At 46.1% G+C, this 25,824-nt stretch overlaps 5 protein-coding genes across 5 annotated transcripts in view; 2 read left to right on the top strand and 3 right to left on the bottom strand.

Annotated features, from left to right (window-relative positions):
* The window catches only part of LOC128715000 (uncharacterized), a 94,417-nt gene extending 87,036 nt beyond the window's left edge, over positions 1-7,381 (top strand). The window contains exon 12 of the mRNA XM_053809885.1: positions 5,360-7,381. Coding sequence (XP_053665860.1) covers positions 5,360-7,381 — 2,022 coding nt within the window. The remainder of the gene's footprint in view (positions 1-5,359) is intronic.
* Positions 7,382-9,488: 2,107 nt separating this feature from the next.
* Positions 9,489-11,406, bottom strand: LOC128710044 (acyl-coenzyme A thioesterase 9, mitochondrial-like). Its single transcript, XM_053805084.1, has 5 exons — positions 11,225-11,406; positions 11,085-11,149; positions 10,609-10,854; positions 10,194-10,532; positions 9,489-10,132 (listed from the first exon to the last, which is right to left on the bottom strand). Exons 1-5 carry the CDS (start codon positions 11,404-11,406, stop codon positions 9,489-9,491), a joined length of 1,476 nt encoding a protein of 491 aa, XP_053661059.1.
* Positions 11,407-12,012: 606 nt separating this feature from the next.
* Positions 12,013-15,583, top strand: LOC128710043 (RNA exonuclease 1 homolog). Its single transcript, XM_053805082.1, has 8 exons — positions 12,013-12,112; positions 12,176-13,422; positions 13,492-13,714; positions 13,792-14,221; positions 14,282-14,359; positions 14,490-15,083; positions 15,164-15,423; positions 15,504-15,583. Exons 1-8 carry the CDS (start codon positions 12,013-12,015, stop codon positions 15,581-15,583), a joined length of 3,012 nt encoding a protein of 1,003 aa, XP_053661057.1.
* Positions 15,584-16,109: 526 nt separating this feature from the next.
* LOC128707678 (uncharacterized) lies at positions 16,110-19,805 on the bottom strand. The gene is made up of 5 exons (XM_053802636.1): positions 19,691-19,805; positions 18,667-19,351; positions 18,255-18,590; positions 16,368-16,666; positions 16,110-16,276 (listed from the first exon to the last, which is right to left on the bottom strand). The coding sequence occupies exons 1-5, from the start codon at positions 19,803-19,805 to the stop codon at positions 16,110-16,112; spliced, it is 1,602 nt and encodes a 533-aa protein (XP_053658611.1).
* A 2,529-nt stretch (positions 19,806-22,334) lies between these two features.
* LOC128707839 (bromodomain-containing protein 8) lies at positions 22,335-25,217 on the bottom strand. The gene has a single exon (XM_053802798.1). It carries the CDS (start codon positions 25,215-25,217, stop codon positions 22,335-22,337), a length of 2,883 nt encoding a protein of 960 aa, XP_053658773.1.
* Between the last annotated feature and the right edge of the window lie 607 nt (positions 25,218-25,824).

Genomic DNA, 25,824 nt, shown 5'->3' with positions numbered 1-25,824 from the left:
GAGGTTTGGGGAATAAAAATCACCTTAATAATGTGGGCCACGTCTTCTAATGCCGTTTGTCGAAATATGCAAACACAAAGCTTGATTTATTCGGAGAAAAGCAACAACATTCGAACAATACATTATAATCCAAGCCAATCGGAACAACTCTGTTTTAAAAGCACCAAACGTCATATGACGCTACAACTAATTAGGTTTTGTTGGGAGATTTTATTTTGTTTTGTTCTAAAATCTGACTGTCCAACATATTCAACCCATTTCCGCTCGATTCGACAGAATTGTGGATAAGATTTTTTTTGGTTTTCCGTGTGTGTGTATGTTCCCATGCGAATTAGATAATCATTCCACGATTGACATGTAAATCGAACCCATTAGTAATTCAAATGAGCTTTAATGAGCACATTTATGTGCAATCGATCCGCGTGATGCAATTTGCATTATGAATTCTTGTTGTTTTTTTTTTTGCTCCTTTCGCTTATGCAATGATGCCACTTACTACTCGAATCGTGTGACCAGGAAGCATCGCGTCCATTTAACCTTTTGCACCACTGGAACTTCGTTGCCGGAAACGTGCAGTGGAAATTTAAACCCATCCTTGTGTGGCGATACAATTCCTAACCTAACGATTCCATTATAATTCCCACACAACGCAGATGATGTTTACGCAGCACGGTTACGAAATGTTTCAATCAACCGTTTTCAACCAGCCTTTGCAACTTCTTGACTTCCGGAGCAAGTCGTTCCACCGTGATCGGTCGCGATCCGGAGGAAATCACCACGCAACGGATGCTTCTACAGCCATGCCCTTCACAACCGTCCCGTGCGCGGGTAACGGGCATTATAACCATCGCCTCACTCGACTTCGCATTGTGCTCTACTATCTTCCGATTTTCCAAAAAAAAAGGAAGGCAAACATCTACAGCAGAGAGAGAGCAGAGAAAAAAAACACTCACAACTTTATTCACACACTTCACATCGTACGGTCCCGGACACAAAGCATTTCGTTTACGAACGTGTGTGTCATGATGATTTGCAAAGTTAATGAACCCATTTCAACACCAATAATAGCGCACTGTCACTCCCCGCGTGCCCCCCCAGTACCGGTGCATGGGTGGGAAACTTTGGCGCGGGTGCTTTAACTTGAATCGATAAATTTTAACCTAACTTTTTGCATTTTGTAAACTCACCTATCAGCATCTCCAAAGGCCCCATTCAAGGTTTGTGGGTGCACTGCTGGGTGCTGGGGAATGGAACGCAGTACACAACACTCACGGTAAAACTTTCCGTTCCCACCGTATCGGTCACATCGTGTGTGTGTGTGTGCGTGTGAATGAGAAAATCATCCCGGACGATGCGAAACCAAACGAAACGCACAACCGGAAACGGATTGCGGAACGGTCTCTGTTCCCTTTTCTTTGCGTGTGTGATCACGATCCACGACAGCACGTTTTGCACATTTTGGTCGCACTTTTCCTATCCTTGTTGCGTGTGTGTGACGCTTTCCTTTTCTTCATTGTCTTATTCTGCTTCTCAATGGTCCTGGATTTCGGACGCTTTCCACTCGAAATCGGGCGCACATTTTCACGCCTGTACAAATTGTTGAACCAACACACACACCTAAAGCAAAAAAGCACCTTAAGAGCAGAAAGGAGAAACAAAAAGTTGCGTTTCCCGGTTTCGAGTGTTCGACGGCCATTTTGCTGGGGCGCTTATTCTTAAAACAAAGCAAATGTCTATCGCCACAGCACCGGCGTTTCGTTTCGCACATTTGCGGGCACAAATAAGGATTTTCAGGGGCCGGGGGCGTCTCATTTCGAACGTTCCGGCACGCTATAGCCAGAGCCTCGGTGTGCCACTTCCGTGTGCGAAAGCGTAAAACAAACAATCCAGAGTAAATTGAGATTGTTCTCTTTTTTTTTTTTTTGTTGCTCGCTTCTTTGTCTCGGTACCGCTTTTTGGTCTTTTTTTTGCAATTTTCGGGTTTTGTGTGGTTGTGAATTTTAACCCGGTCTTAGAAAACGGGAAGCCGAATATCCCGCAACGATAGGCACCGGTAAGGTAATGCGAAACCGAACAGCAGGAACCCGGTAGATTTTGGAAGATGGGGACGAGATTTCTCGAACCGTGCACGAAGAAAACTACCGGATGCTAAAAACCGTAACCGGGGTTTTGTGTCCCCATCACACCGTGTCCGTGAGGATGCAATGCAATAAGCCTTTGGTGGAGACACTTTTCTTTTCCCCACGTGACGGGGAAGAGAGAGGCGCGCGAATATAGAAAGTTACCGTACGGTGCTCGTAAAACTTGTGATTTTATTTACGTGCAAGCGCTTCGAGAGAGCTGTAAAATATGGGCACATCCCGTTCCCCGTTCACACCGTAACAAGCATATTAAAGGCTTTTGCACTGACCTTTTTGGGTCGTGCAAAGGTGCAAAGCAAACACGCCAAGCAAAAACAGGAATCGACACTAAAGCCGATAATCATAGCCTTCCGAGACGATGCCATATTGCACTAGGCAGAAATGGTTCCGAGCGATCCTTCTTCCACTCCCCACCCCTTCCCATTGGCAAGGTGTAAATTGTGACCGAAGGCTTACCAGGTACTAGGAAGGTAACAAAAAAATACCTTCACCATTCGATCCCCAGCCGGTCGCGATCTCGGAATCGATCGAAACTGTCGAATTCGCCATAAAGCGTCGTTTGCCCATCGTGTCATCAAATAAGATAGCGCAACTTTATTGTTCTTGGTGGTTTTGAATCATGTTTATGGCTCCGGGCATTGCGATGTCGTGGCGTTGATATACCCACCCGTTTGCAATACAAACAACGAGCAGCTTCCAACATGGAGTACAACATATTGGACACATAGTTCAACTTTCACCAAAACCGTGTATGGCATTTGGGTTGCAATTGTGTTTTGTGAATTGATTAGAATTCTTAGGAACCGTAACCACTTCGGTGCAAATAGTACAAATGGCATATTTTAACTTTTATACAGCGCAGCTTGTAAACCTCGCAAAATACCTTCCAATATAAGCACATGTTCCTGGAATGATAAAAAAAATCCCCAAATTGCACACATTTCTACAACATCAAAGACCTGCGTGCTCGTGCCATATGCTGGCGAACGTTAAAAGTGCTGGCAATAGGCGAATGTAAAGCTGTACATACATTGGACTTCGTATTAGGTGAGGTGATTCAATGCCATGGCGGTTTCGTTAGCTCCCCACGGGAAGCTGTGGAATATATAATTTTTTTTCAAAAAAAAACATTTTCTTAATCAAGAAGAACAGCGGCATTGCTTCGAAAACCCAAATAAATCAAAACAAATAAGCTAAGGAAAAGTCTAAGTAAGAATAATTTACACCATATTAGCAGTATATCGAATAGATAAAATACGGCAGGGTTTTCAAACTCAAGTTGAATTCGAGATTGCTTTTGACAAAGTGTTCTCGACTGACACTTTGAACCAAATGGCGGAAACTTGGAAGGATTTTAGATCTAGGACGGTACATTTTAGATCAACTTGAAAGGAGTCTAGAAATGGTTTCAACGAAATCGAATTGCTGACAAATGATCAAAGAAAGTTGACATGTTTCCAGATCTACTACAAACACACTCCAGGTTATTTTAAACAAAACCCCGAAATGGATTTAATTTTGCCAATTACAAATATGTAACTCAAGGCATTAAACGGAATTGATTACAGCTGACAAAAGTTAAAGACAGTTGAAAGCATTGCAGATCTACTATAAAAAAATGGAATCCACTCTAGCACTTGAACTCGAAACCCCTGTAAGAGGCAACGATTTCCATTTCAACACCGAGGGCTAATTCACCTGTTATACAAAACACACCTTTTTGCCGATGGAAAGTGCTCCGAAATAAATGATATCCTGCGTCAAAAACGAGTCACATTATAGTTTGTACGCTTTCGGGTTGAAAATGTTGCAAGAAGCCAATCCCGTACCAGACCGAAGCACAGGTACACGAGACACATGAGTCGCAACATCAAGCCCGATAGCATACTGCTTCATTTTGTTGTGTTTCGGTTCTGATACACCGAAACAGCTACACAAACAGTATCGCATTGGAACGGAAAGCCACTGTATGGAATTTGATCGAATGTTTACCGCTTTTTCCAAAATGGAATTGCCCCGGAGGTACACATCGGTCTTGGGGGAGGGGGGGAGACGAGGTGGGTTTTCCAATCATACCGAACATATGCGCAAAAATCAAACCCGTTGTTGGTAGGTGTATTCGGGTGTTATTCGGAGCTTGTGTACATATTTTTATTATGACCGTGACTTTACCCACGAAGACCCTCGCCAAACTGTGGCGCGTTTGTTGGAACTGTAAAGGTCATGGAAATATAACTACACACCCGCTCAAGATGATATTCTGCGCGGTTTGAGATTTAAACCGGATTTTTTGCTAGTTAAACCTGTCCGATCACAACTCTCCATCGGATCCACCAGGGCCGGAAAATAACAAACAAACATATTGGTCCAGTTTGCCAACAACAAGGACGACCAAAGGGGAGAAAAAATATGAAGATTAGGCACAGCAACATGATGAATGTTCCATCTTGGCATGTCCTTTTCCACCTCGCTTTCCGCATGAGAGCAGTAAAATTTAGACTGCGCTCATGGCAACAAAAAAAGTTCACAAAACGATAAAGCTCACAAATGTAAAATCTACAGTATCGGATTTACCGAAAATCCAACACGCTCGAGGGCGTGCGACTCGATACACCCGGAAAAAAAAAGTTGGAAAATCGACAGCAGGAAAACATGTGCCAAGTGGACTAAAGTACGGTAGATGGAACACACTTCACGGATCCACTGTTGACGAGCCTCAAATCCTCACGCTGGGCATAATGTCTAGCTGGAAAAAATGGTCCCATCTCAATCTTGTTTGGATGTACCCAATTGAAGATAAATGGTAAACCGATTTTATGTTATTTTTGCAGGCAACTTCTGGTTCAATGCCCCGGGCTTTTTGCTGAATACGGGATTGAATGTTTTCATGCAGGGAATTATTTATCTATTGCTCTTCCGTGCTTTAAATTTGTGATTGTTTATAACGTTTATTGATCGACTAGAAATTCATCGACTTTTCGCACTCCAGAGCTCGATCTCATCAACTTCGTTTTTTGGGGTAACATTAAACAGTGAAAGATCTTTCCATTTTGTTCTATTGCTGTGTGTTTCACCTTGTTCTTTCTTTACCTTTGTTGTATTTTTCATTTTATTTCGTTTTCTTTCTTTTTCTGCTTCATTTCGTTTCATTTCCTTACACCCGTTTTCTGTTCTGCCTTGTGCAACTTCACGTGAAACATTGTGCAAAATATGTGCAGTCGGCCACGAACGTTACGGACACACCGCAAACCAACCAGCTGCACGCGAGCGGTATCGACCCGCAGGATGCCGATCTGGTGCTGAGCACCTTGCGCCATCAGCGTGACCTTTTCAGCGGTCCGCTTGGCATACCGGACGTTACGACCCGGGTCGGTAGCGTGATACATGCGTTCGAAACGATGGCCCGCCAGCGGCAATCGCTCGGTGGGTCGTACCGGGTGGACAAACCGTACGATACGATGGCCGCCGGTGGTGGTGGATCGTCCAAGTATCGATCGCATCGCTCGAACGTCAAGCGTATAGGGGATGCGAATCGCCACAAGATCATACTTCCCTCGCCCAAGATTTCGCCTTCGTCCTCGGCGGAAACGGGCCACTTCATGGTACATGGTCAGCAATTTCACCATCAAGTACCAACTATCCAAAACCCTTCCCACTACCAGCTATCGGCGTCATCACGGCAATACCATCACGACCAGCATCATCCTCATCCTCATCACCATCTTCCGCCCACCTCCTTTTCCTATACCGATCCTCATGGCATTCCACCGGGAGTTCGAAGACACTCCGGTCCCAGCGGTGGTGGTGGTGTTGGTGCTCCCGGTGAGGAAAATATACATATTAATAACAATAATTTCGAGCAAAACTTACCCCATTCCATGGACGATCATAACAATCACAGTCAGACCCTGCCGAGAACGGTGTATCCAGCGTCGTTGAGCGTGTCCGGCACCGATACCATTGCCGCCGGGACTGCCATTACGCACCCCACCGAGATGCCACACTACCAGCTAAATAACGAGCATGAATCAAGTAATTTCGATTCCCTGAATCTAGACGATGATTACCGTAAAAGCTCTTTTGGCAAACAGTCAAAATTACACCAGCAACAGCAGAACCAGCACCAGCAGCATTACCACCAACGCCGAAACCCGCCAGCAAACATCAATACGCTGCTGTTGGCTCGTGCTCAACAAGCAGGCGGTTCCTCTGCCAATCGCACTAGTCGTGGTTTATGGAGTTTGTTCGGTGGTGCCAACAATCCTTCCGAACCATCGAACCATCACAGCGCGGCAACACCAGGTTACAGCAGCAGTAGAAACAATCCGAACGTGTTTTTCAATGCCACCTCGACGCCGACCGAGCGCACGAGGGTGGAACCGTTGCCGGCGGTGCTGAGTGGTTCGGTTGCACCGCTGCAAATGTCAACAGGACCGGCAGCGTCCAATTCTACCGGTACAATGCGCTATTACAACCACGATAACAACCTTAACAGTGCCAATCGTCAAACCAACCTAACCCATTCCTTCGACAATCCAGAAGACACCATCGCCAGTGCGTTGGAACCGCGCGCGGCACAGCGAGAAGACGGCCAGGACGAACGGACCATCGACGGACGAGGTACTAACCGGCGTAACGAAGCTGACACCGGTATCGCAAACGAAGGCGATAACGAAGCCACCGATAATCACGTTAGCGGTGATAAATTCCTACGTGGCAGCACTGTCAGCCAGTCCTTCATCAAGAACGTCCGCATTATCGGGAAGAAGTCATCCTCGTACGATGTAAGCGGTGCTAGCCAAGGTGTGAACAATGGTGGCACCCATCGCAAAGACGGTGGTAAAAAACGCAACGAAAGCACCCGATCCAGTGGCCGGCAACCGGCGGCGGACGGTGCTGGTACGTCCGGTTCCTCGAATGGCTTCAAACATCGCGGCTCGCTAATGATGGCAGCGGCCGCCAAACACTTTACCAAGCGCAACCGTGCACCGCAACCGGTAGCGACGAACCCATCCACGGCAGCAGCTGTACCTGACACTGACGAATTAACCGGTACACTGCGACCAAAGCCACCCGAAGATGCGGCCACAAACAATGCGGACGGTATCGGCACTAACGAGACCGGTACAGCGAAAGGTTCGAACGGTGCGCCGGCGGTGAAAGGGCGTGCACCGTCGGTGGGAACTGCCAACCGGCGGCTACTATTTCAACCGCGCACAATTGATAGGGCTGAAATATGATGCCAAAAGCAAAAATTAGGCTAGATACAATATGGGTAGCACACCGTTCTGGTGCTCCATTGTTTACACGCGACAATTAATGGGCGAATTGTTTCACGTTAGTTCTACCATAAAAAGAGAGATAGAATTATATCCTGTTTTCTGTTGGTTGGATTCTTCGTTGTCCAATTGTCCTATATAGGAACCCCGAAGGCAGCCAGGCTTTTAAGTAGTAGTAGTCTTTCCGCGTACGTTTTAGATAGTCTACAACGAGTACAAGATCACCGAATGTAGAAACTTTGTGTCATACACGTGAGCAACCAAAGTATCGAGGGCGAACGATTTATTACCTTCCAAATCCCAGCGTGTTTCCTAGCAAATAGGGATTTTCCTTTTGTAACATAGATAATCTGTTAATTTTCGCAACTGATCACCCCCGATAGTAGCACCAGGGGATGAAATTGAATGAAACAAGGGCAACAGGGACGATTGTTTGCGCCTAGTATAATGGTACATATTCTTATATTGTAGTTGATAGTTTATAAATGCGATTGTTTAGGATAGATATTAGCAGGGTTTATAATCTTCCCGCGGAAAAGAACCCCCCACGTATAATCACAAACCGGTTTGTTGCAGATGGGTTATAATACTAGTACGTATACTGTGTAAGTATATAAAGCAAGAACTGACGTGCGAACGGTTCAAACATTTGTTTCAACAACAACCAAAAAATCACCGTTTGAAAGTCTTCTGCCGCTAGCGGAACGTTTTGCGGCTGTAGACCGGAACGGTCGGCCGATGAATCTGTTGTACTATAACTATATTTATATTACCAATCAAATCAATAAAGCATGATACAGAGAGCGATATATAGAATCAAACGCGATAGTGAGCGGGAAGTGAGCAGTAAATTGAATTGTGTAGAAAAATTAAGAACAATTTGTCACGAAACGTTAAACCATGTGCTATATACATTAGTAAGGAAACAGCCAACCCCATCCCTGGGGGAGGTTGAATTAAAAAGAGAGCTCATAATAGTAAAAGAAACGACATTAATCACAACTAAACCATGCATGCAACAACAACAAAAAAAACACTGTACACAATACAAAGCGTATCAATCGACTTAGTGATACAATGGTTCAAAAGAAATTTAAAGAAAAACACACACACACCACACGAACACATTCCCAAATACAGATGAAACAACAGGAAACATATTAAACAACATCATGCTATGCGATACTGAACAAATAATCAATTTGTTTACGAACATTGCGATTTTTATTAACAAATCCCTAATAAATGTGAAGCAGAAAATCAAACTTCAAAACAAGTGGCCTCAATTACTTTGCTTTATGGTTCAATTAGTTCAACAACTCCTTATGCGTCCTTATGTATCACTGTCTATTATTTGCAGCAGTATTTATGTAGCACAGTTATATCACACACATGTATGGGTCATAGTTATAAAATCAGGTGAGTTTCTAACTGATTCGTATTTAGAATAGTTTTGAACTATATAAAACACAATAAATGCCATGTCACACTATAAACACATCCTTATTTTACTCTGAAAAAATGTATTATTTTAAAAAAAACTTTAAGATAAACAATGTTTTGGAGAAAATTCTGATGAAAAGTGTAAAACCCGCCTTATGACTACACACTGATTATGTGCTATCAACATTACAGGATCCACCAATAGATGGCGCTACTGAAAACACACAGTGGCTATTCAAATTTTGAAAACGGTTAACTCGAGACAACACGACACGAGACGAGTACTGTGTGGCACTCGGAGATTAATTTATTAAATTTATCGCACAATTTTTATCCAATTCCGTTTCTTTCTAATGTAATAACAAAAACAAATTTAATTCACAAAATATAACTATTATTTCGTGTTCAATATCAGGCTGTAATATCAACCGTAATAATCATAAATTAAATGAAGACACAATTTTGTATAATAATGCTGAGTTAACATCGTTAAGCTGCTTATCGAACGTCTGACGTGTAGGTGCTTTTGAAGCAAGGTTGCGCCATAGCCATACCGGTTGCCAAATAAATAAAAATAAAACATTAATCTCTCCCTGTAAACTCACCACTGTGCTTAATTACACATTCACAATTTGCTCTTCGTTGGGTCCGTCGTTCCCGCGGGCGGTGTAGATGTCATCACAGTATCGATTCCCATAGCGTAGCGGAACTTTCGGCGTCCGTCCAAATAATACATTGCCTCGTGGTACGTTTTCGGCATTATCTTGGGTAATCGCTCGGCAACCGAGTACGTGTAGTAGAAACTGTTCGTGGTCGTTTGCTGCCCAGTCACCGCATCGTACACATCCGCTAGCACAACAATTTCCATGTAATGCAGATCGGTAAAGATGACATGCGCCTGCATGTTCAGCATCGAAGACACGTCCACCGGATGATGGAAGCTAATGTCCGAAATGTGCTCCAGTTTTGGGCGACGCTTGGCGAAATTGTATGCCAACGCCCAGCTCAATTCGAGCGCATTGCGCATCAAGAATCCACCGAACACCTTATTGTGGGCGTTGCGATCTTCAGGATGAGAGAACACTATGTTCGCCATAGTGGCTTCCTCCATCCAAACATATCCCGGTGGCAGGATGCGTTTGTTGAACGCTTTGCTCTTGGTATCGATGGACTTTACGAACAGCTCATGTACCATCCGTTGCTCAAAATCGTTTGGTTCAGTCTTGAGCAAATCCTCCTGCTGCATCTGAATGCGTCGTTTTTTTCGCGCTACAAAATGGTGCACAACAGTGATTAAATGTGGTTCATGAGATATGCTTAGTGCACTTACATTCTCCGCCATCGAAAATTGTTTTCTCCTCTTCGTTGGCAGGCACTAGTGGATTGATAAAGGCAGCCTTTGTGTTGGTAGCATCCCTAGCTGCCATCAGGAATAGCGCACGGGTAAGCTTGCGCCACTTGCCGTGCAGTTTCTGCTCCATCCAGACTACTACCTCTACAGAGGTTCGTCCCACCCAACTCACATGGCCGGAAAGACGAATGTCGGCATCATGAGTTGGTACTAGATCGGTAAAATCGATCTTATCCACCAGAACGGTTACAAAGGTATACGGTAGGGAAACACCTTCTGGTAGGTCCGGTAGCAATATATGCTTATGAACCACCCAAACTGGAAAAGAAACAGTACAAAACGAATTATAGTCGCTTACATTTACCACACAATCATGCTAACAATAGTTGCTTACCAGCAAACATATCCATATCTTCCATCAGTCGGCCAACGCGCACATTTCCCATGAAGCCGACGTACTTGTCCTTGAGAATTTTATCAGTGGTTAGCGGAATTATTGCCGATGTAAATGAATCCTGCATGCTGCGTGGTGGAAGGACACTAACGGATGGAGGTACATACTGTGCCAGATGTTCCCGGGTGCTAACGAACGGCGTGTACCCGACTTCAATTCCAAGTTTCTTTATTATCGTTTGTTTCACTAAAAAGAGATAGATCAAGGTAAGTTTTATTTCATGCCAAACGTAGAAAATATAAATCAGGCTGGATTTGCCTTAGCCCACCGGTTAATGGCACACAAAAAAGCATAGTCATTGACACTCACGGGGTCAAAGTCTAGCAATTTAGATTCAGATTCACACGGGGTTCGTCGTGGTAAGCGTAAACATATCTTATGACATCATCAGAATCCCTTCTTTTCACCATACGTACCATCGTTCATCGTCCCGGCCGTACATTCCAGATCACCTCGCAGATAGTTAATGCTGGAAAACATTCTAATGGCAACCACGTTGTACTTAGTAACGTAGGAATAATTTACGCACTTTCGCTCTGGAGCACGTTTCGATTACCTGTGACCGTGTGATGCCACTGGAAGGGTTGTTTTCGTATCACTTATCAGCGAGCTAGCTGTAGCTACATTTAGGGTGCGTTGGTATTGGGCCAATCCGTATCGTTTCGGCTGCAAACTGCTACACAATTGCCGATGCAATATGTTCGGCAATCCACCAAGTCCTACCCTGGTTGCAATCATTTTGCTCTCTCTTACCGATAAACTCCCAACGTATCTAAATTTCGCTAGTTAACCGATGAGTAAGCAAAGCTTTTCTAATACGACGCACCGATTTCTCCCCCACCAGTAGGATTTGTTTACCATTGGTTTTTTTCTTTACTTTTGTTTCTTTTGTTTGACAGCCGCTTTTCTACTACGTTTCGGAACGATTTCATTATTGTTCTATTGAAACACAAAAAATCACTTCAAAACGTGTGAAACTTATTTAAAACTTGTGCATACACTTTTACAAAAACTAACAGCACAAAAATTGAAATAAATTATCGAAATGATCGAATAAAACCGACTCAAAACGACTCAACGAAACCGAGGCGGCTTTTGTATTTTTTTTTTTTCGTTAAAAAGGAAATTGACACTGACATCTGTCACGGTAGAAATGATTGGGGCATCAGAACAGAAATAGAAAAAACACACAAAATAGATGTTCTTGTACCTTCTGAACGTAAATCAGATGTTGATTATATTTATTCGTGTTTGTTAAATGTTGTACATTGGCCTTTGGACGAACCTGTAGCGAAACCATTTCCTTACAGGCTAGTCCTTCCAGAACAAGCGGGGCACAGGAAGATGCTTCCGGCCACGGGACTGTTTCGGACCATTAATTGTCCCTTCTACGAGAAAGATCTCTGTACGAGACCTTTCTGCCACTTTAAACACGCAAAAACAGGTACTTGATGATACCGGCACACGCCCTATAGTACGCTAATAGCTTCTCCAATTGTTTGATAAGTGATTGCAGCACCTACCGTTCTGAAATACAGTGCAACCCCGAAAAGCCTTCTGAACCAAACTGGAGGGCCGAACCAGTCGGATGGAGGTGAACCAATAGCTCGCAAGAAACCCAAGCTCGAATACATACCTGTGTCGACCGTTGCGCCAAAGTATGTTCCGTCCAGTGTTGCTAAATTGCAACCCACCAAAACAAATGGTGAGAAGATTACAGATAGCGAATCTTCCGAAACCAACGATCAATCCACCGCTGAACCCGATAAAACCCTCACGCTGCAAGAGACTATTTCCGAGGAAGTACCGCAGGAAGAATCAGAACCTGTGCATAGCGAAACAAAGGCAGCGAAGGATGTTACGCATAAAGAGAAGCACGAGAACGGGTTCTGTTCGTCGACTGTTGATAAAAAACCACCAGAAGAAACTAAACATCACAGCTCATCAAAGAACCATACTTCGACCGGTGATTCTGTGCGAAAGAAAGAATCCTCTCACCGGCACAGTTCCAGCTCACGCTCCAAGTCCTCATCGTCCTTATCCTCATCTCATGACAAAAAGCATCGAACGTCTGAATCATCTAGTAGAGAAAAATCTAGCAAAACCACCACTTCTAGTAGTACTAGCAGCAGTAGCAGTAAAAGCAAACACCGAGATAAAGAAAGGGAAAGTTCGAAAAGTAACTCGTCGTCGAAGCACTCGTCAGAGCGAGATCGTCACCGAAGTTCGTCGGAGAAGGATCGATCGCATAGTAAAAGTAGCTCGTTGAAAAGCAGTAGTAGCAGCAGCAGTAGTAAAAGTAAAAGCAAAAACAATAACAGCAATAGTAATGGTAGCAATACTAAGAAAAAGACACACAAATCGTCATCGTCTTCCTCGACGACAAAACCCTCCAGCAAAGCTAATTCGACGGAGAAATCAACTGCATCGGAGTCTAAATCCACCCAACCACTGGAGGACGAAATCTACCAAGAACTGATCAACAATCCACCAAGTGACATCGATTTCGACAGCGACGACGACGTAATGCAGCAGTGTAAAATGATCTTCGAAGAGTATGAACCGAACGTACAAAAGGTTGTGGAAGAGAATGGAACCACCAAATCCAACGGACAGGTCGATCTGATAGACATGTTCGCTGATAAATATTACGACGATAATCGGAAGAAGCGAGTTGCTTACGAGAATGCTACCACATCCAAACTGACGCCGGTGGTAGAAAAGAAAACTAATCACGTACAAAACGCTATCAAAGTATGTACACTTACTACAGTAATTTACCAATCTAGTGTGTTACACTACATCGAACTCTCCTTTTTTCAGTCGATCTATCTGCGACAAGAAATCGTACGAAAGCAACAAGAAGAGTTGGCGGCGCGAAAACGAGCGGAGGAAGAAGTGAAACGGCAAATCGAGGAGGAAACACGTAAATCAATGCCAAAAGCCGCCACCATTCCGTCCCCCGTCAATGGATTGTCCGTTACACCGATCAGCGCAAATACCTTCTACAATAAATCTCCTGAAACCAGTCTTGGCACTCCAAAAAGTATGTACGCCATGGATGAAACTACCGGAACGGCTATTGATTGACTGATTTGGTTTTTTTTTCCTTCCTCTTTTCAGGTCGCTTTCCACCTGCGGTCAACGTGCTAGCCTTCCAAAAGGCGAAGGAAAAGATCGAGCAACTGAAACGCAATCAATCCGCATTCACACCAGCACAAACAGCACCGAAAACAGGATCGCGCGTAGCGCATGCTGGTTCGGTACTAGCGACTAAAGCGGCTGCTACACCAGCCGCTCAAGCTCCTCCCATACTGGAACCATCATCGAGCAAAATATCGTACAACATACGGATGCAGTATTATGGCTTAATGGTTAAGCACTGTCTGAACATTTATCCGACCTGCGAGGATGCTTGGGAACGTGCACAAACAGAAGAGCTGGCAGTGATGAAGAAATGTAGTACGGCCATGATCTATAAAAGCAGCGCACTGCTTACGATCAATAAGCTCCGTAAGGAAGCTTTAGAAACGGGAAACGAAGCAGCGGATAAGTATGTAGCGCAATAATATCGGTTGACAAGTTTCACTCACAGCAAATTTCTAAATTGCAGAAACAAGACAGTCTCGCACGATGTCATACTGGCGGGAAAAATGGTTCACGATATTTCGTGGAGTGTAAATAAGAAATTGTAAGCATTTCACTAATATGCACCGCGTGGAATGAACGTTCTTTTGTACTTCCTCGCATTTAATTTTTTTCAGCGGGTTATCCTTTATGTTTTTAAAAATGTTAACATGAAACTCGTTTTATCTTTGTAGAAAAACGGATGTTAAAACATCTGCCTACACGATCGACAATGCACCTGGCGCAGTGGCCTACAAGATGATACACGAGTGCAAGCTGACTGAGGAACAGCTTCGTGCGAATGGATTCCCTCGCGCTACTGACCTGGCTGGAAAAGCTAAGATTCATACACCCAAACCGTCTCGACCACCGAACGAAAGCGAGCGTTATTGTTCCCGCTGTTCGAAGGTGTACAACCTGGAAACGTACGATGAGCCGCAGATTGATGCGTGTAACTATCACCCAAAGAGTACGTGCTACCGGCGCGGTTTTGCCGACAATCTACACAACTGCTGCCAGCAACCGTCCGGTACACCGGGCTGCATGTACGCGAATTACCATGTGTCAAGCTTCCTGGACTATGACAATCTTACCGGGTTCGTGAAAACGATCGCACCGGCGGAAGATTATCAACCTACAAAGAAGGATGTATTTGCGCTCGATTGTGAAATGTGTTACACTACGGCCGGAATAGAGCTGACACGTATTACAGTGGTTGATATTAACGAACAGACAGTATACGATACGCTGGTTAAACCGTTGAATCGAATAGTTGATTATAATACCAGGTAATGGGATGGATTATTATTGGGTGAATCTCTATCTAGATGGCATACTCAACGGAACTTGTTTTACTCCTTGTCTGTAGATTTTCTGGCATTACGGAAGAGATGTTGCGAAAAACTACCACAACGCTGTATAACGTGCAAGCCGTGCTGCTGTCCATGTTCAACTCGGAAACCATTCTCATTGGGCACAGTCTGGAAAGTGATTTTAAAGCGCTCAAATTGATCCACGACGTGGTCGTCGATACGTCGGTGCTATACCCGCATAAGATGGGCCCACCGAAGAAACGTGCCCTCAAAACATTGTGTATAGAAAATTTGAAGAAAATTATTCAAGAAAGTGGTAAGTTACATGCAAGGTGTGCTAAATAGTAAACCATGTACTGAAGTGCTTGTTGCTACGTTTCCTTTTTTCTCACACAGATGATGGACATGACAGTGCGGAAGATTCGGTTGTCTGCATTCAACTCATCAAACACTACCTACGTAATCGCATTCTGTGATTCCAAATCAAAATCGCCAACCACAGAAGCAGTGAGCAGTGCGTGTTGCTGCATGAAACCGACCTGTAACCGATCATCAATATTTATTTATCACGCTGTTTTGATAACTGTACAACATGTAGTTCATTAACCCAATCGAACTATCAATAAATTATTGTCAACCCATACTGCCTTACATACGAGTGTGCAGAGCATTGCAGAAAATGCATCTTGCATTTGCACATATGCTTCGCAATAGAATCCCCGTACAACCAAAAACCAGCAATAAAATGGAACGACTTAATGTTATAAACTAATGGCAATAGATCTCCGATCACCTTTCTTCCAAGCCGACACTAAACTTGATGTAAATTTTTGGCATTTTTATTGTATCAACAACTGCGCTTGAAAGCTACTGCATCTTGGCTGCTACACTACACTTACATTTGTACTTTGGAAATGCTAGCATTCATACTGAAGGGGGAATTACTTTAGGATGACAATCCGCACACGGGCCGGCGAACGACAAAACAACAACGGTCAATCACTAGAAAACCATCACTAGATTCTGCAGTAAACGCAACGGCGAAGTGGTGCAGACGTTTCGCTTCCGCGGACAGTAGTACCGCCGCAGACACTTGGAGAGCGACAGATCGCAATGGCACAGTCGGGATGCGCATGAACCCGGACCACCCCACTCACCGTGATCGATTGCTACAAAGAAAGGGAACAACAAAAACACGTACAGTCTACATTGGTGGACGATAAACGGTAGTGGACTATTTAGGTGCAATGCGCAACTCACCACAAAGTGGACGACCCCTGTAACACTTCCAGAGGTATGGGACGAAATACTCCAAAAACATTGGACAGCTGGCGGTACTGTAGCAGTAGTCATGCATCTTGCAGCAACGGTCAATACCATCGAGTGCCTGACCGGAACCTAAAAACCCACAGTAGCACCCGTACCCCTTGTAGATGATGGGATCACAACCGGTAGCACATTTGATCATCGAGTAGAGATTGTACACGCCACGCTTCGCACGTCCATCGCGAGATGATTGGACTTCTACCTTCAGCGGATCCTCCTGATCTGTTTCATTACTAGTGGGACAAATTGGAAGAAGAAAACATTTAACATGTTACAAAGCCACCGTTAAAGAATAGTCTCGACCTTTAAAAATGTGTCCCACACGGTCATAGTGTTCATTTTCACGCTTTCGCATCCTAAACTTGGCAGTCGAAAATCGGATATCGCTCGCCTAAATTAATTGCTATCGGCTAACTGAAACATTGCGTCAAATCTTGATGTCCGTGAGAAGAGACCCTTCAAGGTTGATTTAGAAATACTAAATGATACGGTCAGTGAACAGAAAATCCATTATTGAATAATTCATTTTTCATTTTGACATTCATTTTTCATTTTTTTTTTTGACAGACATTTTTTTTTTTTGACATTCATGAGTCTTCTCATCAGATTATTCTGAATGACTCTGCTCAAAAGATTCATATAAATGACTCATCTCAAAAGATTCATATGAACGACTCTGCACAAAAGATTCATTAGGCACAACATTAATGTAGAGGCTTACAGCATACCGCTCTACCATAACCACTCAGGCTCGAATGGGGCATTCCTTGTCCAAAAAACTACCTCCCCCTGCCGGGTTTTCTCGGATATCCGCGAACCGCTCGAAGATATCATCTGTGGATCGCAATTATGTTGCTTGCCTTCCAAACAACAACCGGGCATTGCGTAAGCCAACCGTTGATGTTGATGCTGCCATATAGAACGGCAACTACAAAACGTCGAGTACCCTCCACAACCGGCATTCATTCGGCACCCGACAATGCGCTTCCCCCGTTGCCAGTACGCGAAAATCCGTACAAAACAGGTGCGTAAACACGTGCCCCTCCCACGGCCACACATGCGTGTAAGTGCGGTTGCTAACGCAAAGCAACAGCGAGACGCCGTGTACCACGCGCGAGCCGCTTTTTGATCAACGTCTTTGCCGACATGTTAATTCGTTTAGGAATGAAAGTGAAACAAGTACGAAAATCGTAGTGGCGGTACCCCGGTGCCCAGTGCCTCACGGTTGGGTGGTGGGAGAGATTAAAAAATTGCGCGTAAACGAACGAGTACCACTCTAGGGGTATTTGGAATGTGGTGTCCATCGTTGAGGTGCCTTCAGGCTGTTTCGCTTTCCGCATCTTCACGCAAAGATACGGTAAGGGAAAACAAACAGGCTCCGTAATGAGGAAATGCTTCCATCCACGCCAGACTACGCGTGCGACAAGTGCGATCGTCCAAGTCCGGTAGTCCGGTCGGCTTACCTTCTGCCCTACATTGGACCACTGCTGCTGGGTATCAGACCGTGCCGACTGACCGACCGACTCGGTGCGTCCACTCGGTTACTGCATCACACTGACTTACTTACCGGGTGCACTTCTTTATCCGTAAGACCCACTTTCCTTTATCTCTTCACTCTTTCCCTTTCTCTCTCTCCCTACATCTCTGTTGCAGCTTTCATTTTCTTCTGCTCATCCACCCGATACCGTTGGGAGCACACCGTTGTACGCCTTATGCAACGCAGCCGTAATTGTCCGCCAAACAGTGCCGACAACGGCGATGGCACACACAAAAAAAAACCAAACAAACAAACAATAGAGCTTAATTCGCCCGAAAGCTTACCTCCAGCGCCACTTGGTCGAATGGCCGAAAGGATTGTTTGCGCGCGCTATAAACACATCCTCATCCCGATGCGCATCCCGGCTGTTTGTGATGGGCCACTTGACGCGTGCGTTACTCCCATTGGTGCGTTTGTAGATTTCCTGCAGCTTAACGCCGACGTCCTCGCTCAGCAGGACGCCGGTCTGTTTGTACCGGGCCGCCGCACTTGCCACCGCCGTCTGATTAACGATCCCCGGCGGCTGTGTTCCAAGCGATGCAGTAGGACGCACCGGAACCTGCGGTGCTGCGCCAAAGCTTGCCTGCAGCATCGTTTGCGGTGGCTTCGTCGTTTTGGGCCTAGGAAGACGGATGGGATTAATTAAGCATCACGATCATCATTGATCATCCATCAACCGCGCAGGACTCAACTCACTTCTCCAACACGGGATGATCGAACCGATGGCCGTGAATTTCGCGCAACCCGCCAGCCCATCCCTCCAGGCCGAGATCATCCCAGCCGATGGTTTGCGTGTTTCGGTACGTGTACGGCGTAAACAGGGCGGTCGTGGCCGTGGTTCGTGTCACCGACTGGCGCAAACTTTCCTTCAGCATCCGCCGGTTTTCCTCCTCCTCCAGGTCGCGGTTCAGCTCGTCCATAAACTTGATAAAGTTCCGCTCGGTACGGACGTTCTCCTCGATCACCTTCCGCGTCCCGTCGTCCATCGTGTCCCGCTCCAGATGCTCGAAGATCTTCTTCTCCAGCAGCATATCGGTGCCCGGTTTGCTGACGGCCGCCGTCCGGTTTGGCCGACCGGTGAACTTGTTGATCGTGGTCACGTTCGGAAATTGGGCCTCCTCGAAGTCACTGCGCTGGTAGATCAGTTTGCGCACCTGGTTCTTGCCGTCGATCGACGGCAGGAGAAACACGTAGGTGGGATTTAAATTTTCCATATTGAACAGCGACAGCAAGTAGCTGTCCAGCGTGCTGTTTTCCTCGTTAATGTTCAGTATGCGCTTGATGTGGCTTTTCATCTTCGTGCTGGCAAAGGATCCCTTAAGCTGTTGGTGATGCCGATGCGTAATCATCGATTCCGTGGACGGCGCTAGGGGGAATATATCTGGCAAATACATAAGAATGTTGAAGACACATGCTTTGGAGTACTTAGACTTGACTGGAGTAGTTGGAGTACTGTTGAGATATTCGATGTCATTTAAGCGTCAATGGAAGTCCTTGTTTCCTTCAAGTGATTTTAATAATTCCCTGAAGATTTCACCTCTTCAACAGATGCATGGACATTTTACTCTATACTTTTATATAATCTCCTGCTTGAGCTCCATTTTCTTGACATAACTTGAATTTTTACGATTCTTTCACAGTCTCTTTTCACTTAAGCTACCGGAAGGACAAATCGGATGATCAATTGCATCCACACACACACACACACACAGACACTTACCAACTGTAACACCACCGACGGTGTAATGGCCAATCACTAGACACCCGAACAATAAGTACACTATCCACGCCCGTAATGAGCCGTAGCGAGTTATTAAATTCACACAATTCGTCATAATGCGGACCGCGAGCACAACGAAATTACCCCAACAAATGACCGCTTCGGCTCGGTAGGGTTTTTGGTGTATATGTTGCATAAAAGGTATGCTTTCGTTAGTAACACCTGCAGCGGTTCACCTTTTTCCCGGCCACCGGTACACCCTTACTATTCCCACGTGCCACCGCTGCGCGTTGCAACCCTTTTATCGATGATCACTTAACTGCTGATCGGGTTGTGTGTGTGTGTTTTTTTGGGCTCACCGTGGGCCGCGTACCGTTTTCAATGTAGTGAACCGTTGCCACCAACCTGCCACGCATTACTGAACGACGCGCCAGAAATGTTGCTCCGAACCAACTGTCTCACGCGTACTGCCTGCTGCTGCTGCACTTGAACGTGAAGCGGGCGCCCGCGGTTACCATTTCCCTTCTGGATCTGCCACGATTCCCCACCCCAAAAACGGATTAGGGCGATCGGAGAGGGAGAAAAGCTGGGCATCTCGCACAAGAAGACGCCGGTTCGGACGGTTACATCTGGTTCCGCCTTGTTCGAATGCCAATAAAAGCAATAGAAGTGCGTTTCGAAGTGATGATTCTCTAACACATCCCGCTGCAGAACCGGCACTGTGAATACTAATGCGCACAAGGTTTGTCCCTCCGCTGGGTGCAGACGCTTGATTTCCTGTAAGCGTTTAACCTTCGAGCGTAACGGTTATGGGTTTTTTTTTTTAGAATTTAAATGTGCCCACCAGCTAATCGCGGATGCAGAAGGAAGTCACTGCTGTCCGCCCAAACCGACGGACACATTGCCGTACCATTTCCGCATCCTATTCTAATTCATTCCGCATATTCGGCAAACATAAAGCATAAAAACACGCCCGCCCCCTGAAAGGTGGTACGGCTGAAGAAATTCGCATAAACCTGACCGATTCCTTCCTGACCCGGCGCAAGGCACGTACGCGCACCGATCCGCGTAACATTCGCGCATGATCTTTCGTTACAAAAGTACGATCATCGCCAGCAAGATGGGAGGAGAAAACATGAACATGAAATCGTAAGTTATCCAATTACCCACCGACTTCGTCTCCAAATCAAACAGTCGTGGTTCATAATGGCGCTAGTTCCGCTTCACCTGTACGGGTGTGTATGTGTGTGTACATGTACGACTGGGTAGATTTGTTTGTGGCCAACCCTATTCAGCACCTAGATCAACCCATCCACCGTACCTCCGTTATGCGGAACGATCCCAACTACACCGTCACCGTCATTTTCTCCGGGTCACCGGCAGTTCCTTTCGGAAAACTCGTTCATCTTCACACACACAAACACACAACCGGTACACCGGTTTGCGGCGCAAAACCGTGGGTTTTTGCTTTGTTTGTCTTGATTTGGCCCACTGCTGGCCGTGCACCGGGCATTGCATAATGCGCGTAATTCGAATTAACCGGCGTGCGCCACACACAATTCCCTCAGCCGACGCTTTTCCACTCACGTGCGCGCCCGTTTGTACCTGGCCCTGGTTTGGCTACATTCACGGCTATCATATCGCAAAGCGACTGCTGCACCACATACGTACGTGCAAAAAGGGAAAAGTTGTCCCACCGTACGGGGGAACCGTTTCGTGCTTTGGTGCACCGTCTAGATGAAAGATGACCGAAGAAAGCAAATAATACGGATGCTGGGCTTGTGGCGGGAAACGAGTTTGTGATTCCTTCCTTCCTTCGAACTGGCGTTGCCTTACAAATGTAGGTTGATGGTGGTTGTTTAAACGCTTATGTTTCAATTCACTGTCCCTATTGAATGAAATTGATCGCCTATTAGATGTTTCGCTGGGATTATCGCTAATGCTCGTGCTAATCTTATTCATTAATTCAAATCGACACATAATCTGCACAATAAACACTGTTCGTTGTAAAAACGATACGAGCGTTTATCGTCAACAAAACCAGCCGTTGGTTGGGATAGTATCTGGTCTCTGATGCCTACATCGAAGTAGCCTTGATTCCGAATCGCTTGAATTCTAGCGTGTATTTTAATCTCTGCTCCTGCTCTGGGCTCGAAAGGAATTGTTGAACCTTACAATTGGAGGAACCGAAACTATGACCAACTGTATCAGCAGTATTTTTCATAAATCAACTAAAAATTAAACTCACCAAGTTCCGGTGTGCATACTGTCAGAATGGCACTGTACGTTTTGACAAGTGTAATGCAACTTTTGAGAAGAGTCATTCGAATGAATCTTTACCGAGGATTCAATCAAATCTCAGCGCATTCCGATGGTGTATTGGCAGCGGGAAAAAAAGCTTTAAATCGGGAGTCCGACTTTCAAAACATTCATGAATCTTTAGAGCAATGGCGGAGGGAGTCCTCCACGCTTTTGCTAATTGTGCAAAAATGAGAATGATTCAGGAGTACTTAGCGACATATCAATACAGCCTACTGTGCGTAAACACACTTTAATCACATTTGCTCGATGTGTAGCGCTTTATTCATTGAAATATGTTTAAAGTCATGTAGTACAACTCCTTTCCCTTCACCGGCCCACCGGATTAGCTTCTTCCAGCGGACGAATTTCTCGTCGTGCTCTTACGCGAACTACGCTTGTGTGTGCTCCGGTCGCCGTCCCGTTCCTTTACCGCCCTCGGGTCCATCCCGCTGTCGATAATTCCAACGCTTTCCCGCATCAGCGAGTTGGCCGCCTGCGGTGAACACACATCACCGCGATTCAGCATGATTGCATTGGTGCACATGAGCAAAATGTCCCGCTGAAACTCGGCCACCGTACGAATGTTCCCGTTCTCGATGTTGCGCTTGATTTGGGGCAAATCCATCGGCCGATAGATAAGCTCGGCCGTCATTGGATCGTCTGGGAAGGGTTTCTGAAATGGGACGGCGTGCTTCGACGAGGCGATCTTCGAGTATACGGCCAGTATGGACTTCTTCCAGGCGCGATAATCCCGATCCTCGCTCGATGCCGGTGACCCCGGTATCGAATCCATTACCGGGGTGGACGAATAGCTTCGCTTCATTTTATCGTTCGGTTCATCGTCCTGCACCACGAACGGACTTTCCGAACGATCGCGATCGCGCAATTTCCGTAACGATCGACCTTCCGTTTCTTCGCTGCGGGAATGGCCGGCCAGATCGTCTCGGAGTTTCTGTGCTTCATCCGCTAGCCGGCGTCGCGAATAGTCTCGCTTTGCCTTGCCGATCTTCATCTCGATCAACGAATCATCGTCGGTATCGGTCACCGTGAGTCCCGTATCATCCGTGGGTGGTTTTTTCACTGGCGGTTCGATTTCCTTCACCTCCTCCGGTTCCTCCATCGTGTCCTGGGCATCGACAAACACTTCATCCTCCGATACGTGTTTCTCCTCTTTCATCTTCCTGGTCGAAAGCTGCACGATCGGTTCAACGTCATCCTTAAAATCGTACTCTGAGGCTAGCTTTTCCATTGCTTCCTTCTTGGCCTTTGCCTCATCAACCGGTGCGGACGGGCCAGAGTCAACTTTCGTCATCTCTAGCTTCAAATCTTTCGGCGAAGCAATCGATTCATTGGCACGTTTCTCCGGCACTACCGTGACGACCAATGGCTTGTTAACTGGTTGATCCGTCTCTTCCTTCTGTGACGCTTTTCCACTGTCTGTTCCTACCTCCAGCGAAGCAAGCGGTTTGTCGTCTGAATCTTCATCGTCAATGGCAGGCGGACCGCCATCGTTCGGGCTCACTTCGGCTTCCCGATCTTCAAAATCTTCTTCCTCTTTGGCCGAATCCGACACCACTATTACACTTTCCGGTTGCTCTTGGCCGCTAGAATCTTCCGCAGTGTCCTTATTGTCATCACTGGAGGGATCATTCGTTGCCGGTGAATTACTGGTGCTATCTTCAATCGGGATGATCTCCACCTTTGTTTCCACCGTCTCCGGACTCTCTTGTTCCTTCACCGGTTGTGATTTGGAAACAGACTGCTGCGGAACGATGTTCATCTTTTCATCGGCGAAATTGTCTGTTGCTATCGCGTCTTCGCCTTTCTCAACGCAGGCCGCTGACGGTTTGAGGACCTCTGCTGCTGCTGCTGACGGAACCGCAGCTGGTGCTGTTATCTGTGACACATTTACGGGTGGAGATTTAGAACGTTCCACCGAGGGTGCCTCGTTTTTTGAAGCCGTTTCAGCAACAGCTTCCTCCTCTATTTCCGCCATCTGTACATCTTCCGCTTCAACCATCAGATCGATACCCTTATCTTTCAGCGTGTCTTCCTCCATTATTGATTCCACGACGTTCTTCAGATCGACATCCTCCAGTATCATCCCACTGTTCTCTTTCAATATCTCATCCAAATCGGCCGGAATCAAATCTTCCAGCACATCCATCAGATCCTTGGCCGGATCTGCATTATCTTCACTGTCCATCTCCGGGAACAGCGTTTCCGGTTTGCCCGCGTTTGAGTCATCCTGTTTCGTTTGAATGCTCCCTTCCACAATGCTACCTTCCGCCGCTTCCAATTTCACCACTGATGGTTCCTTTCCATCGAATTGTTGAGTTGAAATGGCGATTGCCTCCTGCTTAATCGTTACCCCAAGTTGAGCGTCCAGCTCGGTTCCACCTGCCAACCCACCAACGCCCGTCGACGAAGGCGATTTGACAGCGCTTCCCGTTAGAAGGTTTGTAATTGTAGGTGAAGCCACCGTTCGCGTTCCTGCGGATGGTGAGTTCACCGGTACGCCGGAACTTCTCGCGACTTCGGCATTTTTCAGCAACGATGTCAACAAAGGGGACGTCCCGGATTTGCACGAACCTTGACTGTCCTCATCAGTTTCGTTATTAAATTTTATTGGCGGTGTCGGTGCTTTGGTGGCAGTGGGTGAATTCGGGTACATCGGACGCCACTGACGCTCCAGCTCGAGCTTCTTCTCTTCCCGCTCCTTCAGCCACTGGGCGTGCTGTACCTGTTCCTTCTCCTTCTGTGCCTTTTCCTGCTCGATCTGTTTCCACATTTCGCGCAGCTTTTTCTCATCCGTAACACCGCTCTGTATCAGTATGATATCTTCCTTCACCTTGATGTACTGCTGTGTCTCCTCTTGGATCGTTTTCTTCAGCTCGATGATGCGCTCTTGCGTTAGCTTCCGGAGTATCGACTCGCCGGGGGTTTCGACCGCCGCCACGCCGTCCCGCTCGGAAGCGGTGCGTTTCTTCCGCTTCGGGGTTTCCACATTCTCCAGCAGCTTGCCATACTGGGCCGCACAGGACTTTTGGGCGAACCAATCGTTCGGTCGGTTGCCACTGCACAGCATCTTCAACGATCGGCTCACCGACATCCAGTTTTGATCGCCACTGCACGCAACGGACGATGCCAGGCATAGTTTCTCCTTCGTTGACCACTTGTCCAGCGGAACCCGCTTCATCTGAAGGCGCTCCTGTATCGAACTCATGGCTGCAAACAAGAATGATTGCACTTGTATAATCTTTTGAGTGCATGTAAAAGGCTACCGCATATCGCTTACCTGAGGTTAGATTTGCAGCCTCGGCACAGTGATGAAAACTTTTTCGCTTGGTTCAATAAGTCTAGCAGAACATTGCTTACACGTTTTCGATTGCCCGTACACTTGAACGCGGTGTAAATTACGCCCACTCATAAATTAATAGCGAAATGATGAATATTGTTGTTGCCCAACGCCGCTAAACGTAAACACGACGCCGAAAAACGACAGCAACTCGATAATCCGTGTGTTCGATTATTCGTATGCCAGTGAGAGGGAAAAAAACTTCACGAACGGCAACCAAGTGAGAAGTGAGTGAGAATGAATTTCCACGGGGTAAGAGAAACAGCTCCCTCTCACTTCTTCCATATACCGAACGATAGAGGGCGCTACAGTAGGAATGATGCATCTTTGAAAAGGAACGGATTTTTCACTTGTGTGAGACACTAAATAAAAACCTTTATTCTAATGTACTCATTCATCTCACAACCGTTTCGGACGTTCAAAAAGATGCATCAGATACACGACAGAGAACGAAAAAGGCACATTGGTTCATTTT

This window comes from Anopheles marshallii, chromosome 2 (genome assembly GCF_943734725.1).
Source record: "Anopheles marshallii chromosome 2, idAnoMarsDA_429_01, whole genome shotgun sequence".
NCBI classification, from domain to species: Eukaryota; Metazoa; Arthropoda; class Insecta; order Diptera; family Culicidae; genus Anopheles; species Anopheles marshallii.
Note: the sequence above shows the minus strand (reverse complement) of the source record. Positions and strands in the feature narration are given on the sequence as shown.